The 11430-nt window shown below is 49.9% G+C and overlaps 1 protein-coding gene across 1 annotated transcript; it reads right to left on the bottom strand.

The window, feature by feature from the left end:
• Positions 1-7963: 7963 nt before the first annotated feature.
• On the bottom strand, positions 7964-11153 carry LOC137361143 (probable G-protein coupled receptor 139). Its single transcript, XM_068026085.1, has 2 exons — positions 11096-11153; positions 7964-8862 (listed from the first exon to the last, which is right to left on the bottom strand). The coding sequence occupies exons 1-2, from the start codon at positions 11151-11153 to the stop codon at positions 7964-7966; spliced, it is 957 nt and encodes a 318-aa protein (XP_067882186.1).
• Positions 11154-11430: the final 277 nt, after the last annotated feature.

Raw genomic sequence — 11430 nt, 5'->3', positions numbered from 1 at the left:
TCTGGCACTTGGCCCGTAGCCTTGTATTCTATGACGTTTACGGCACTCATCAAATTACCGCTTAAATGTTGTGAGGGTTCCTGCTTCTACCACCTCTTCAGGCAGTGCGTTCCAGATTCCAACCACCCTCCGGGAGAATTTCTTTCCTCAAATCCCCTATAAGCCTCGTGTGCTTTACCTTAAATCTATGCCCCCTGGTTGTTTAAATATCAACCTATGGAAAAAATTCCCTTCCTATCTCACCTATCAATGCCCCTCAAAATTTTGTATCCCTCAATCATGTCCCCCCGCCCCCACCCCCGCAGCCTTCTCTGATCGAAGGAAAACAAACCTTGCCTTTTCAGTCTCTCTTCATAGCTGAAATTCTCCTGCCCAGGCAACATCCTGGTGAATCTCCTCTGTACCCTCTCCAGTGCAATCATATCATTCCTCTAGTTTGGTATCCAGAACTGTACAAGGTACTGCAGCTGTGGTCTAACTAGCATTTTATACAGCTCCATCATAACCTCCCTGCTCTTATATTCTATGTCTCAGCTAATAAAGGCCAGTATCCCTTGTGCCTTCCTAACCAACTTATCTACCTGTGCTGCTGATTTAAGTGATCTATTGACAAGTACACCAAAGACCCTCTGACCTTCTGTACTTCCTATGCTCCTACCTTCCATTGCATATTCTCTTGCCTTGTTAGCCCACCCAAAATGCATGACCTCACACTTCTAAGTATTAAATTCCATTTGCCGCTGCTCCGTCCATCTTACCAGCCCATCTATAGCACCCTGTAATCTAAGGCTTTCCTCCTCACGATTTACGACACCACCAATTTTCGTCTCATCTGCGAACTTACTTTCATGCCTCCTATATTCACGTCTAAATCATTAATTGCACAACAAACAGCAAAGGTGCGAATACCGAACATTCTGGCACACCACTGGTCACAAGCTTCCACTCGCAAAAACAACCCTCAACCATTACACTCTGTCTCCTGCCACTAAGCCAATTTTGGATCCAATCTGCCAAATTGCCCTGTATCCCATGGGCTCTTACCTGCTTAATCTTATCAAAAGCCTTACTGAAGTCCATGTTGATTACATTTCAGTGCTGTATCTCTAAACTAAACTAAACTAAACTAAACTGTTTTACCCTCATCTACACATCTAGTCACTGCCTCGAAATTTCAATCAAGTTAGTTTGACTCGATCTCCCCCTGACAAAGCCTGATTAATCCATGCCTCTCCAAGTGGAGATTAATCCTGTCCCTCAAAATTTTTTCCAATAGATTCCAAACCACTGACGTTCGACTCACCGGCCTGTAATAACCTGGTTTATTCCTGCTACCCTTCTTGAATAATGGTACCACTTTCGCTGTCCTGCAGTCCTCTGGCACCTCTCCGGTGGCCAGAGAGGATTTGAAAATTTGTATCAGAGCCCCGGCTATCTCCTCCCTTGCCTCACGTAACAGCCTGGGATACATCTCATCTGGGCCTGGGGATTTATCCACTTTTAAGCCCGATAAAACATTTAGTTACTCCTCCATTTCAATGCTAATATGTTCAAGCATATCGCTATCCTCCTCCCTGATCTTTACACCTACATTGTCCTTCTCCATACTGAACACAGATGAAAAGTGATCTGTTAAAACCTTACCTATGTCCTCCGGCTCCACACACAGATTGCCACTTTGTCCCGAATGGGCCCTATTCTTTCCATGTTTACCCTCATGCCCTTAATATAGCTATAAAACACATTAGGATTTTCCTTTACCTTGCACGCCAATGTTTTTTTTCATGCCCCTCTTCTCTCTCCTAATTACTTTTTAAAGTGCCCCCTACACTTTCTGTACTCTTCTCGTGCCTGCGCTGTTTTCCACGCTCTGAATCTGCCATCAGCCTCTTTTTGTCCTGATCCAACACTCTATATCCCGTGACATTCAGGGCTCCCTGGACTTGCTGGTCCTACCTTTCACCTTAACGGATGCATGTTGGCTCTGAACCCTGACTATTTTCTCTTTGAATGAGTCCCACTGGTCTGATGTAGACTTTCCCACAAGCAGCTGCTCCCAGTCCACTTTGGCCAGATCCTGGTTTATCATATTCAACTGGGCCTTCCTCCAATATAGTACCTTTATATCCGGTCCATATTTGTCCTTTTCCATAACTACCTTAAACCTTACAGTGTTATGGTCACTCTCCCCGAAATGCTCCCCACTGACACTTCTACCATTTGTGCAGCTTAATTCCCTAGGATTAGGTCCAATAATGCCCCTTCTCTTGCAGAACCTTCTACGTACTGGCTCAACAAGCTCTCCTGTATGCATTTTAAGAATTCCACCCCTTTAAACCTTTCGCACTAAGACTATTCTAATTGATATTAGGTAAGCTGAAATTCCCTACAACTATTACCCTATTATTTTTACACCTCTCTGAGATTTGCCTGCATATCTGCTCCTCTATCTATCCCTGACTGTTTGGAGGCCTGTAGCAAATGCCCAGCCAAACGATTGCCCCTTTTTGTTTTTACGTTCTACATATATGGCCTCATTTGAGGAATCTTCTAAGATAAAGTCGCTCCTTCCTCCAGTAATTGACTCGTTGATCAACAGTGTAATGCCACCTCCTCTTTTACCCCCTCCCCTCTCCCGCCTGAAGATTCTATACCCTGGAATATTGAGCTGCCAATCCTGGCCCTCCCGCAACCATGTCTCGGTGAATGCAATTATGTCATAATGCCATGTGCGTATCAACACCCTCAATTCATCTGCAGAGTAGAACGACTCCTTGCATTAAAATAGATATAATCCAGCCTTGCCTTTTTCACTGCTGCATTTACAGGTCTATATTTGCTCTGCCTTCCAGACTGACACAGTTTCTCTTCTATATTTGACTGTGCATCATCCCCTACTGTGCTTCAATTCTGTATCCCATCCACCTGCCAAATTAGTTTAACCCACCTCCCCCCCCACCTCCAACCCCCACCCCCGCTAACAGCACCAGCAAACCACCCAGCCAGGATGCTGGTCCCGTTCCGGTTTGGGTGCAACCCGTCCAACTTGTGTAGGTCCCCACCTTTCCCAGAAACAGAGCCAGTGATCCAAGAAGCTAAAGACCTCCCTCTTGCACCGTCTCTTCAGCCACGCATTCATCTGCTCTATCCTCCTATTCCTATATTCACTAGCACGTGGCACCGGGAGCAATCCAGAGATAGCAGCCTTTGAGGTTCTGCTTTTTAATCTATTACCTAGCACCCCAAATACTTGTTGCAGGACCTCATCCCTATTTCTACCTAGGTCTTTGGTAACAATGTTTACCACGACCTCTCACCTTCCCCTTCTGAATGCCCTGCAGATGTTCCGTTACATTTTTAACCCTAGCACCACTAAGGCAACATGCCATCCCGGAGTCATGTTTGCGGCCACAGAAACGCCTATCTGTACTCCTTACGATAGAATCCCCTTTCACAATAGCTGTTCCACCTTCTTTTCCTCCCTTGCTGTGCAGCAGCGCCATCCGTGGTGTCACGAACTTGGCTGTTGCTCCTTTCCCCTCGAAGTCCACCCCCCCCCCCTACAACAGTATCCGAAGCTGTACATCTGTTTGAGAGGGGGATGGCCACAGGGTACTCCTGCACTACCTGTCTGTAAATAATGTACTGCCTGGCAGTCACCCATCCCTGTACTACCTGTGCAGCCGTTACCTGCGGTGTGACCACCTCACTAAATGTGCTATCCATGACGTCCTCAGCACCGCAGCTCCAACTCCATAATGTGGGGAGCCAGTCGCTGCAGTTGGATACACTTCCTGCTCACAGCAACACTGGAAGCGACAATGATTTCCCACATCGCATAGGAGGAGCAAATCACCGGTGTGAGCTCACCTGCCATGACTTACCTTTAGATTACTTAGTTACTTCCTTTAATTAAAACACTAATTATGCTAGGGGCCTTGTTCTACTCCAAACACTACCCACTGCTATTTAGAGCCCTTAATAAATTGCACCAATGAAAAACAAAACACTTTAGTAGTGATCACCTTATCACTTATGGACTTTCTTTCCAAAATAAACTTTCCCCTTAATTTTTTTAAGCTAATTAAATGCACTAACATCTGTTACTTACCCAACGAATCACTGTACAGATATCGCGTGATGTCACTTTAAGTCTTTATTTTCCTCTTTCGAGATTCAGTGCGCCCTGGCACAGAGAGAGTGAGAGAAAGCCTGACAGCCGCTGCTCCGCTCACCAGGTATGTGAGGGCCGCGAGCCCCACGCTCTCTTTTTCCGCTCCCGCTCCGGATCAGCTCCCACCCAGGTCTTCCAGCTGCCGCTCCTGTCTCCAGGTAAGTGAGGGCCTCGAGACCCGTGCTCTCTTTTTCAGTTCCCGCTCCAGATCAGTTTCCTCCCTGCTCCGCCAGCTGCTAATTCAGTGCAATGCACTGTGGAAGATGGTGAAGCCCCTCATGGTCTATCAGCTCTCTGTGTTTATGAACAAATAATGTAATTCACTGTGGAAGACTGTAATGGCTCACATGGTGTATCAGCTCTCTGTCTTTATGAACCATTCTGCATAATGCATTGTGGAACACCGTGAAGCCTCGCATGGTGTATCAGCTTTCTGTCTTTACAAGCCATTCTGTATAATGCACTGTGGAACACTTGGAAGCCTCCCATGGTGTATCAGCTCTCTGTCTTTGTAAGCCATTCTGTATAATGCACTGCGGAACACTGTGAAGCCTTTCATGATGTATCAGTTCTTGGTGTTTATAAACACTTCAGTATAATGCACTGTGGAACACTGTGAAGTCTCCCATGGTGTATCAGCTCTTTGCCTTTATAAAGCATTCTGTATAATGCACTGTGGAACGCCGTGAAGCCTCCCATGGTGTATCAGCTCTCTTTCTTTATAAACCATTCTGTATAATGCACATTGGAACACCGTGATGCCTTCCATGGTGTATCAGCTCTCTGTCTTTATTAGCCATTCAGTACAATGCACTGTGGAACACTATGAAGCCTCTCATGGTGTATCAGTTCTCGGTGTTTATAAACACTTCACTTTAATGCACTGTGGAACACTGTGAAGCATCTCATGCTACATCAGCTCTCCACATTCTAGTCCTCCCTTTCACCCTGCCCCTCACTCTAACACTCCCTCCGTCTCTCCACCGCTCCAACCCACCCCCCGCCCGTCCATTCACTCCAACCTTCCCGACCGACACTACCCTCACTCCAACCCTCGTTACCGCCCCTCCCCATCACTCCAACTCCAGCCACTGAACCTTCCCTCACTCCAACAATCCCCACCGCCTCTCACCTCACTCCAACCCTCACCACCGACACTCCACTCACACCAAACGCTCGCGACCGCCCCTCTCCTCAGTCCAACACAGCTCAGCGCCGCTCCCTTCACCCCAAAATTCCCAACCACTCCTCCCTTCACCCAACCCTCCCCACTGCCGCTCTCTCTCTCCAACACTCCCCACGAACTTCCACTCCATCCATCCCTCCTCAATGTCCCTCCCCTCACTCTAACCATCCCAAGCACCCCTCCCATCACTCCAACCCTCCCACCGCAACTCCCTTCACTCCAACCCTCCCCATTATCCCTCCCCTCACTCAAACCATCCCCACCACCCAACGCCTCACTCCAACTCTCGCCACCGGCCCTCCACTCATTCCAAGACCCCTCACCGTTCCTCCCATCACTCCAACCTTCCCAAACCCCCCTCACTCGAACACTAACCCCCCACACCTCTCGTCCTCCAACTGTCCCTACTGCCCCTCCACTCACTCGATAGCTCCCACAAGCCCTCCCCTCACTTCAGTTCACCACTCAGTCAAACGTTCCCGACCTCCCCTCCCCTCATTCCAAAGCTCCCCACTGCTCCACCCCTCACTCCTACACTCCCCACCGCCTCTCCACTCACTCCAACCCTCACCACCGCACCTCTCCTCATTCAAACTCTCCAGATCACCTGTCCCCTCAATCCAACTCTCTCCAGCTCCCCTCCTCTCACTCCAACACTCCCCACTTCACCTCCCCTCATTCCAGCCCTCCCCATCGCACCTCCTCTCATTTCCACCCTCCCGACCAGCCTTCACCTTACTCCAATCCTCCCCACTGCCTCTTCCCTCACTGAACCCTCTCCACTGTTCCTCCCTTCACCCCAACCCTCCCCATTGCCCCACCTCTTACTCCAACCCTCCCCACTGTCACTCCCTTCAATCCAATCTTCCCCGCCATACCTCCACAGACTCAAACACTCCCCACAGCTCCGCCCCTCAATCTGAACCTCCCTACTGACCATCCCCTCACTCCAACACTCCCTTTAGCCCATCCCAATACTCCAACCTGCCCCACCACCCCCTCACTCCAGCCCCTCCAATCCCCTCTCCTCACTCCAACATTCTCCATCGCCCCTCCCCTCACTCCCACCCTCCTTACCAAGCCTCCGCTCACCCCATCTCCCCCGACCACGCTTCCCCATAATTCAACCCTCGTAACAAGCGCTTCCCTGTCTCCAATCCACCCCACCGCCCCTCCCCTCACTCCACCCCTCCCCACTGCTCCTCCAAGCACTCCAACCCTCCCTATGAACACTCCCCTGTCAACAACTCTGGACACTACACCTCCTCACACTCCAACACCCCTCACAGTCCCACCTCACTACTGACCCTCCCCTCACTCCTTCCCTCCCTACAGCACCTCACCTCACACCAATCCGGCACATTACCCCTCCTTTAATGACAACCTTCCCTACGGACCCTCCCCTTACTTCAACCCTGCTCACTGCCCCTCCCCCCACTCCAACTCTACCCTCACTCCAAACAACCCACCACCGGTCCCGTCAATCCAACCCTCCCCAACGCCCCCAATCTCACTCCATCCCTCCTGACCATGACTCCACTCACCCCCACACTCCCAACAGCACCTCTCATCGCGCCAACACTCCTCACCACCAGTCAGGTCATTCACAATTCTCCACCACCGCACCGCTCACACCAACCCTCCCCACCGCCCTTCCTCTCAGTCCAACACTCCCCAATGCCCCTCCCATCATTTCAACCCCCCCTCCAACCCTCCACTCATTCGAATACTCCACAACGCCCCTATCCTGACTCCAAACCTTCCCACAGGCCATCCACTCAACACCACCCTCCGCACCGACCTCCCCTTATTGCAACTCTCCCTACCACCGCTCCCCTCATTCCATCCCATCCTAACCGTCCACCCTCACTCCAAACTTTGCCACTGACGGTACCCTCATTACAACCCTCCCATCCGCCCCTTTCCTCAATCCAAAAATTCCCACCGCTCCTGCCCTCACTCCAACTCTCCCTACCGCCCCTTCCCTCACACCAACCCTTCCGACCACCCCTCCCCTCACTCCAACCCTCCCCAGCGACACCCCCTGACTCCAAACCACCGCACCACCTCTCCCCTCAATCCAACTCATCTCACCATCCCCCTCACTCCAACTCTCCACACTGCCCCTACACTCCTGCCCACCCTCCCTACTGCCCCTCACTCCAACCCTCCCTGCCAGCCCTCCCATCATCCAGCGCTGGCTACCCCCCATTCCCCTCACTCCAACCCTCCCTCCGCCCCTCCCCTCACTCCAACCCTCCCAACCATCTGTCACCATGAGGAACAGTTCCGACCACCACTCCTCGTCACTATGGGAAGCAGGCCCCGCCCCCACATCCTGGAAACAGGTCCCTCCTCCACTCCCATCACCCTGGGAAACAGACCCCACCCCCACTCCCAATCACCATGCGAACAGGCCTGTGAACCAAAGGCCCATCACTATGGGTTCAGACACCACGCCGCTCTGTCACCATAGCGACAAACCCCGCCCCCGCTTTGTCTCCTAGAAACAGGCCCCGGTCCGCCCTGTCTCCATAGTTACATGCCCCGCCCCCGCTCTGTCGCCATAGTGACTGCTGGAAATAGTGATTCAGTTTCTCTCATTATTGAATGAATTTAACAAATGTAGTGAAGGGAGATTTCAGCATATTCTTCAACTGCTCTCTGAACTGTGTCTGAGTCACGGCATAAATAGCAGTGTTTGTGCAGCAACTCAGGAGCTGCAGCATGAAGCCCAATTCCCGCAGAAACTCAGGTAGAAAAACAAACACAGAGCCCAAATACCTCATCCGCCACCATATCGAATACACCATAAACATTGCCCACAATAGAATGAAATTCCCCGATATAACTAACAGCAACATAATGGATTTCCTTCGACTCTTCATCTCTGTGTCTCTGCGACTCTCCCCACTGCTGTGATGTCTGAGTCTCCTGCGTCCTCTGCTGCTCACTATAATGTGTCTGATGGTGAGAGCGTTGAGCAGCAGAATCACCACAAATGGAACACATGGTGTTAGAATGTTATGGAGGAGCTCTATTGTTCCTGAGACATAAGCGACATAACCATCCATTGTTACATGACAAAACCACGGTACGTTCAGCAGCAAATACCGAACTGTGAATGTAAAATACCAGATGATGTTCTTCAAACAGCTCAGCACAGTCACTGTTCCCAGAACCACAGCCGACGTTCTCTCCCTGCAATATTTACTTTTCAGCTTCTGGCAACAAATGGCCACAAATCGATCAAAGGTGAAAGTGACGGTGAACCAGACAGAACAGTCTGTGGCTGCGTAAAGCAGGATAGCGTGGATATTACACACGGAGATGGATTGCAGGAACTGAAACTGTTCCCAATAAACAATAGGAATGTGCCTCAATATTAGGTCGAGGATAATGACCAGTAGATCCGCCGCTGCCATGGCCACCAGGTAGCGAGTGACACACTTGGAGAGACCACATTTCCCCCGAGACAGGATCCTAATCGTCAGTAAGTTAACTGTGAGGAAGGGAAATGAACAAAGACATTATACATCAGGCAGGAGCAAAGTTACCAGTTTGATGGAGGACTTACTGAGATTTACAAATGTGTTCCTCTGTCCATTGATTTCTTGAAATGAAATTGTCTGTGATGCGGTGGAAGGCAGGAGAGATTCAATGACAAAATAATTTTATTGAAATTGTAAAACTCAATGTTAATCACAACCCTCCCCTTCACTCCTTTTCCCATCTGCTTTAAAAACAGTTCCACCTCTGATCTCTCCCAGTTTTGATGAAGTCACGACCTGAAATATTGACTCTGTTTCAATCTCCACACATGCTGCCAGATCTGCTGAATATTTCCAGCATTTTCTGCTTTGATTTCAGATATGCAACATTTGCAGCACGTTGCACTTGCAGAGAAAGTTAAATGTTCGACTGACTGAGAGATTCTGTCTCAATGCTTGTGGTGTCGTGTGTGTGTGTGTGTGTGTGTGTTTACTGTGTGAGTGCGTGTGTGTGTATGAGTGAGAACATGTGCGTGTGTGTGTGCCGGGCTCAGTGCCTGGGCTATGATGTGTGTGAATGAGTGTGCATCTGTGTGCATGTGTGTGTCACGTGTGTGCGAATCTGGTTCAGTGCCTGGATTGTGGTGCGTGTGTGCATGTATGTGTGTATATGTGTGTCTGTCTTTGTGTGTGTGTCTCTATATCATGGATTGGCATGTGGTGTGTGTGTCTGTGTGAGTGTCTGTTTTTCCATGTGTTCATCCGTGTTTGCATGAGGGTGCGTATGCGTGTGCATGTGCGTTTCTGTGTGTCTGTGTGTGTTTTTGTCTCAGGGCCTGGGTTGGCTGAGTGTGGGTTAGTGTATGTGTGTCTTTCTATGTGCGTGTGTGTCTCAGGATCTGAGCTGTGGTGTGTCTGTGTGTATGTGTGTGCATGTGTGTGTGTGTGTGTGTTTGGCTCAGTGTCTGCGGTGCGATGTGTGAGTGTGTGCGTGTTTGAGTGTGTGTGTCTGTGTGTGTGTCGGGTTCAGTGACTGGGGTGTGACCTCTGTGTGTGTTTGTTTGTGTGTTTGTGTGTGCGAGCATGTCTGTCTGTATCTGTCTGTCTGTTTCAATAACTGTGGTGTGTTCTGAATGTATGTATGTGTGTGTGTTGGACTCAGCGCCTGTGGTGTGATGTGTGTGCGTGTGTGTTTCTAACTCTGGCTCAGTACCTGAGGTGTGATCTGTGTGTATGTCTGAGTCAGTGTCGGGGTGTGATCTGTGTGTGTGTGCGCGTGTGTATGTGTATCTCTGGCTCAGTCCCTGGGTGTGATCTTTCTTTCTGTTTGTGTGTATGTCTCGCTCAGTGTCTGGGGTATGACCTGCGTTTGCCTATGGGTGTGTGTTTGTTTCTAACTTACTCAGTGCCTGGTGTGTAAAGAGTTTGTGTGTGTGTGTTTGTGCTGGTGTGTCTGTCTCAATGTCTGTGGTGTGACGTGTGTGTGTGTGTGTGTGTGCGTGTGTGTGTGTGTGTCTGTGTGCGTTTGCATGTATGTGTGTTTGTCTGTGTGTCTGGTTCGGTGCCTGGGGTGAGACATGTCTGTGTGTGGGTGAGTGTGTGGGTGAGTGTGTGGGTGAGTGTGTCTGCTTCCTCCATACCTGCTTTGTAATCTGTGTGTCTGGCTCAGTAAATGGGGTCTGAACTCTGTGTGTGTGGCTGTGCGTGTGTGTGTGTGTATCTGGCTCCGTGGTGTTGTTGAGTTGCCTTCTTGACCCGCTGCAGTCCATGTGTGGTAGGTGCACCCACAGAGTTGTAAGGAAGGGAGTTCCAGGATTTTGACCCAGCGACAGTGAAGGCGCAGCGATATCGTTCCAAGTCAGGATGGTGTGTGACTTGAAGCGGAGCTTGTTGGTGGTGATGTTACCATTCATTTGCTGCATTTGTCCTTCTAGTTGGTAGAGGTCGCGGGTTTGGAAGGTGCTGTCTATGGAGCTTTGGTGCGTTGTTGCAGTGCATCTTGTAGATGGTACACAGTGTTTCTACTGTGCGCCGGTGGTGGAGGGAGTGAATGTTTGTAGATGGGGTGCCAATCAAGTGGCTGCTTTTTCCTGGATGATGTCGAGTTTCTTGAGTTTTCGTGGAGCTGCACCCATCCAGGCAAGTGGAGAATATACCATCACACTCCTGACTTATGCCTTGTAGATGATGGACAGGCTTTGGGGAGTCAGGAGGTAAGTTACTGCAGGATTCCTGGCCTCTGACCTGCTCTTGTAGCCATGCTATTTTTATGGCTACTCCAGTTCAGTTTCTCGTCATTCATAATCCCTAGGATGTAGATAGTGGAGGGTGGTGGGGGGGGGGGGGGGGGGCGGGGGGCTGGAAATCAGTGCATCAGTGATCGTAATGGCATTGAATGTCAAGGGGAGATGGTTAAATTCTCTCTTGGTGGAGATGATCATTGCTTGGCACTTCTGTGGCATGAATGCTACTTGCCACTTTTCATCCCAAGCCTGGATATTGTCCAGGTTTGCTGCATTTGGACACGGACTGCTTCAGTATCTGAGGAGTCGTGAATGGTTTTGAACATTGTGCAATCA

The sequence above is a fragment of the Heterodontus francisci genome, unplaced genomic scaffold (genome assembly GCF_036365525.1).
Source record: "Heterodontus francisci isolate sHetFra1 unplaced genomic scaffold, sHetFra1.hap1 HAP1_SCAFFOLD_72, whole genome shotgun sequence".
Classification (NCBI taxonomy): Eukaryota; Metazoa; Chordata; class Chondrichthyes; order Heterodontiformes; family Heterodontidae; genus Heterodontus; species Heterodontus francisci.
This window is presented reverse-complemented; position numbering and strand designations above follow the sequence as displayed.

What these genes read in the sequence shown, in the direction of transcription:
- LOC137361143 (XM_068026085.1), bottom strand. Translation starts at nt 11,153, where the DNA reads ATGAATGACGAGAAACTGAACTGGAGTAGCCATAAAAATAGCATGGCT. An exon ending in TAGCATGGCTACAAGAGCAG is followed by an intron (nt 8,863 to 11,095) that starts GTCAGAGGCCAG and finishes CCTTCCTCACAG; the next exon opens with TTAACTTACTGACGATTAGG.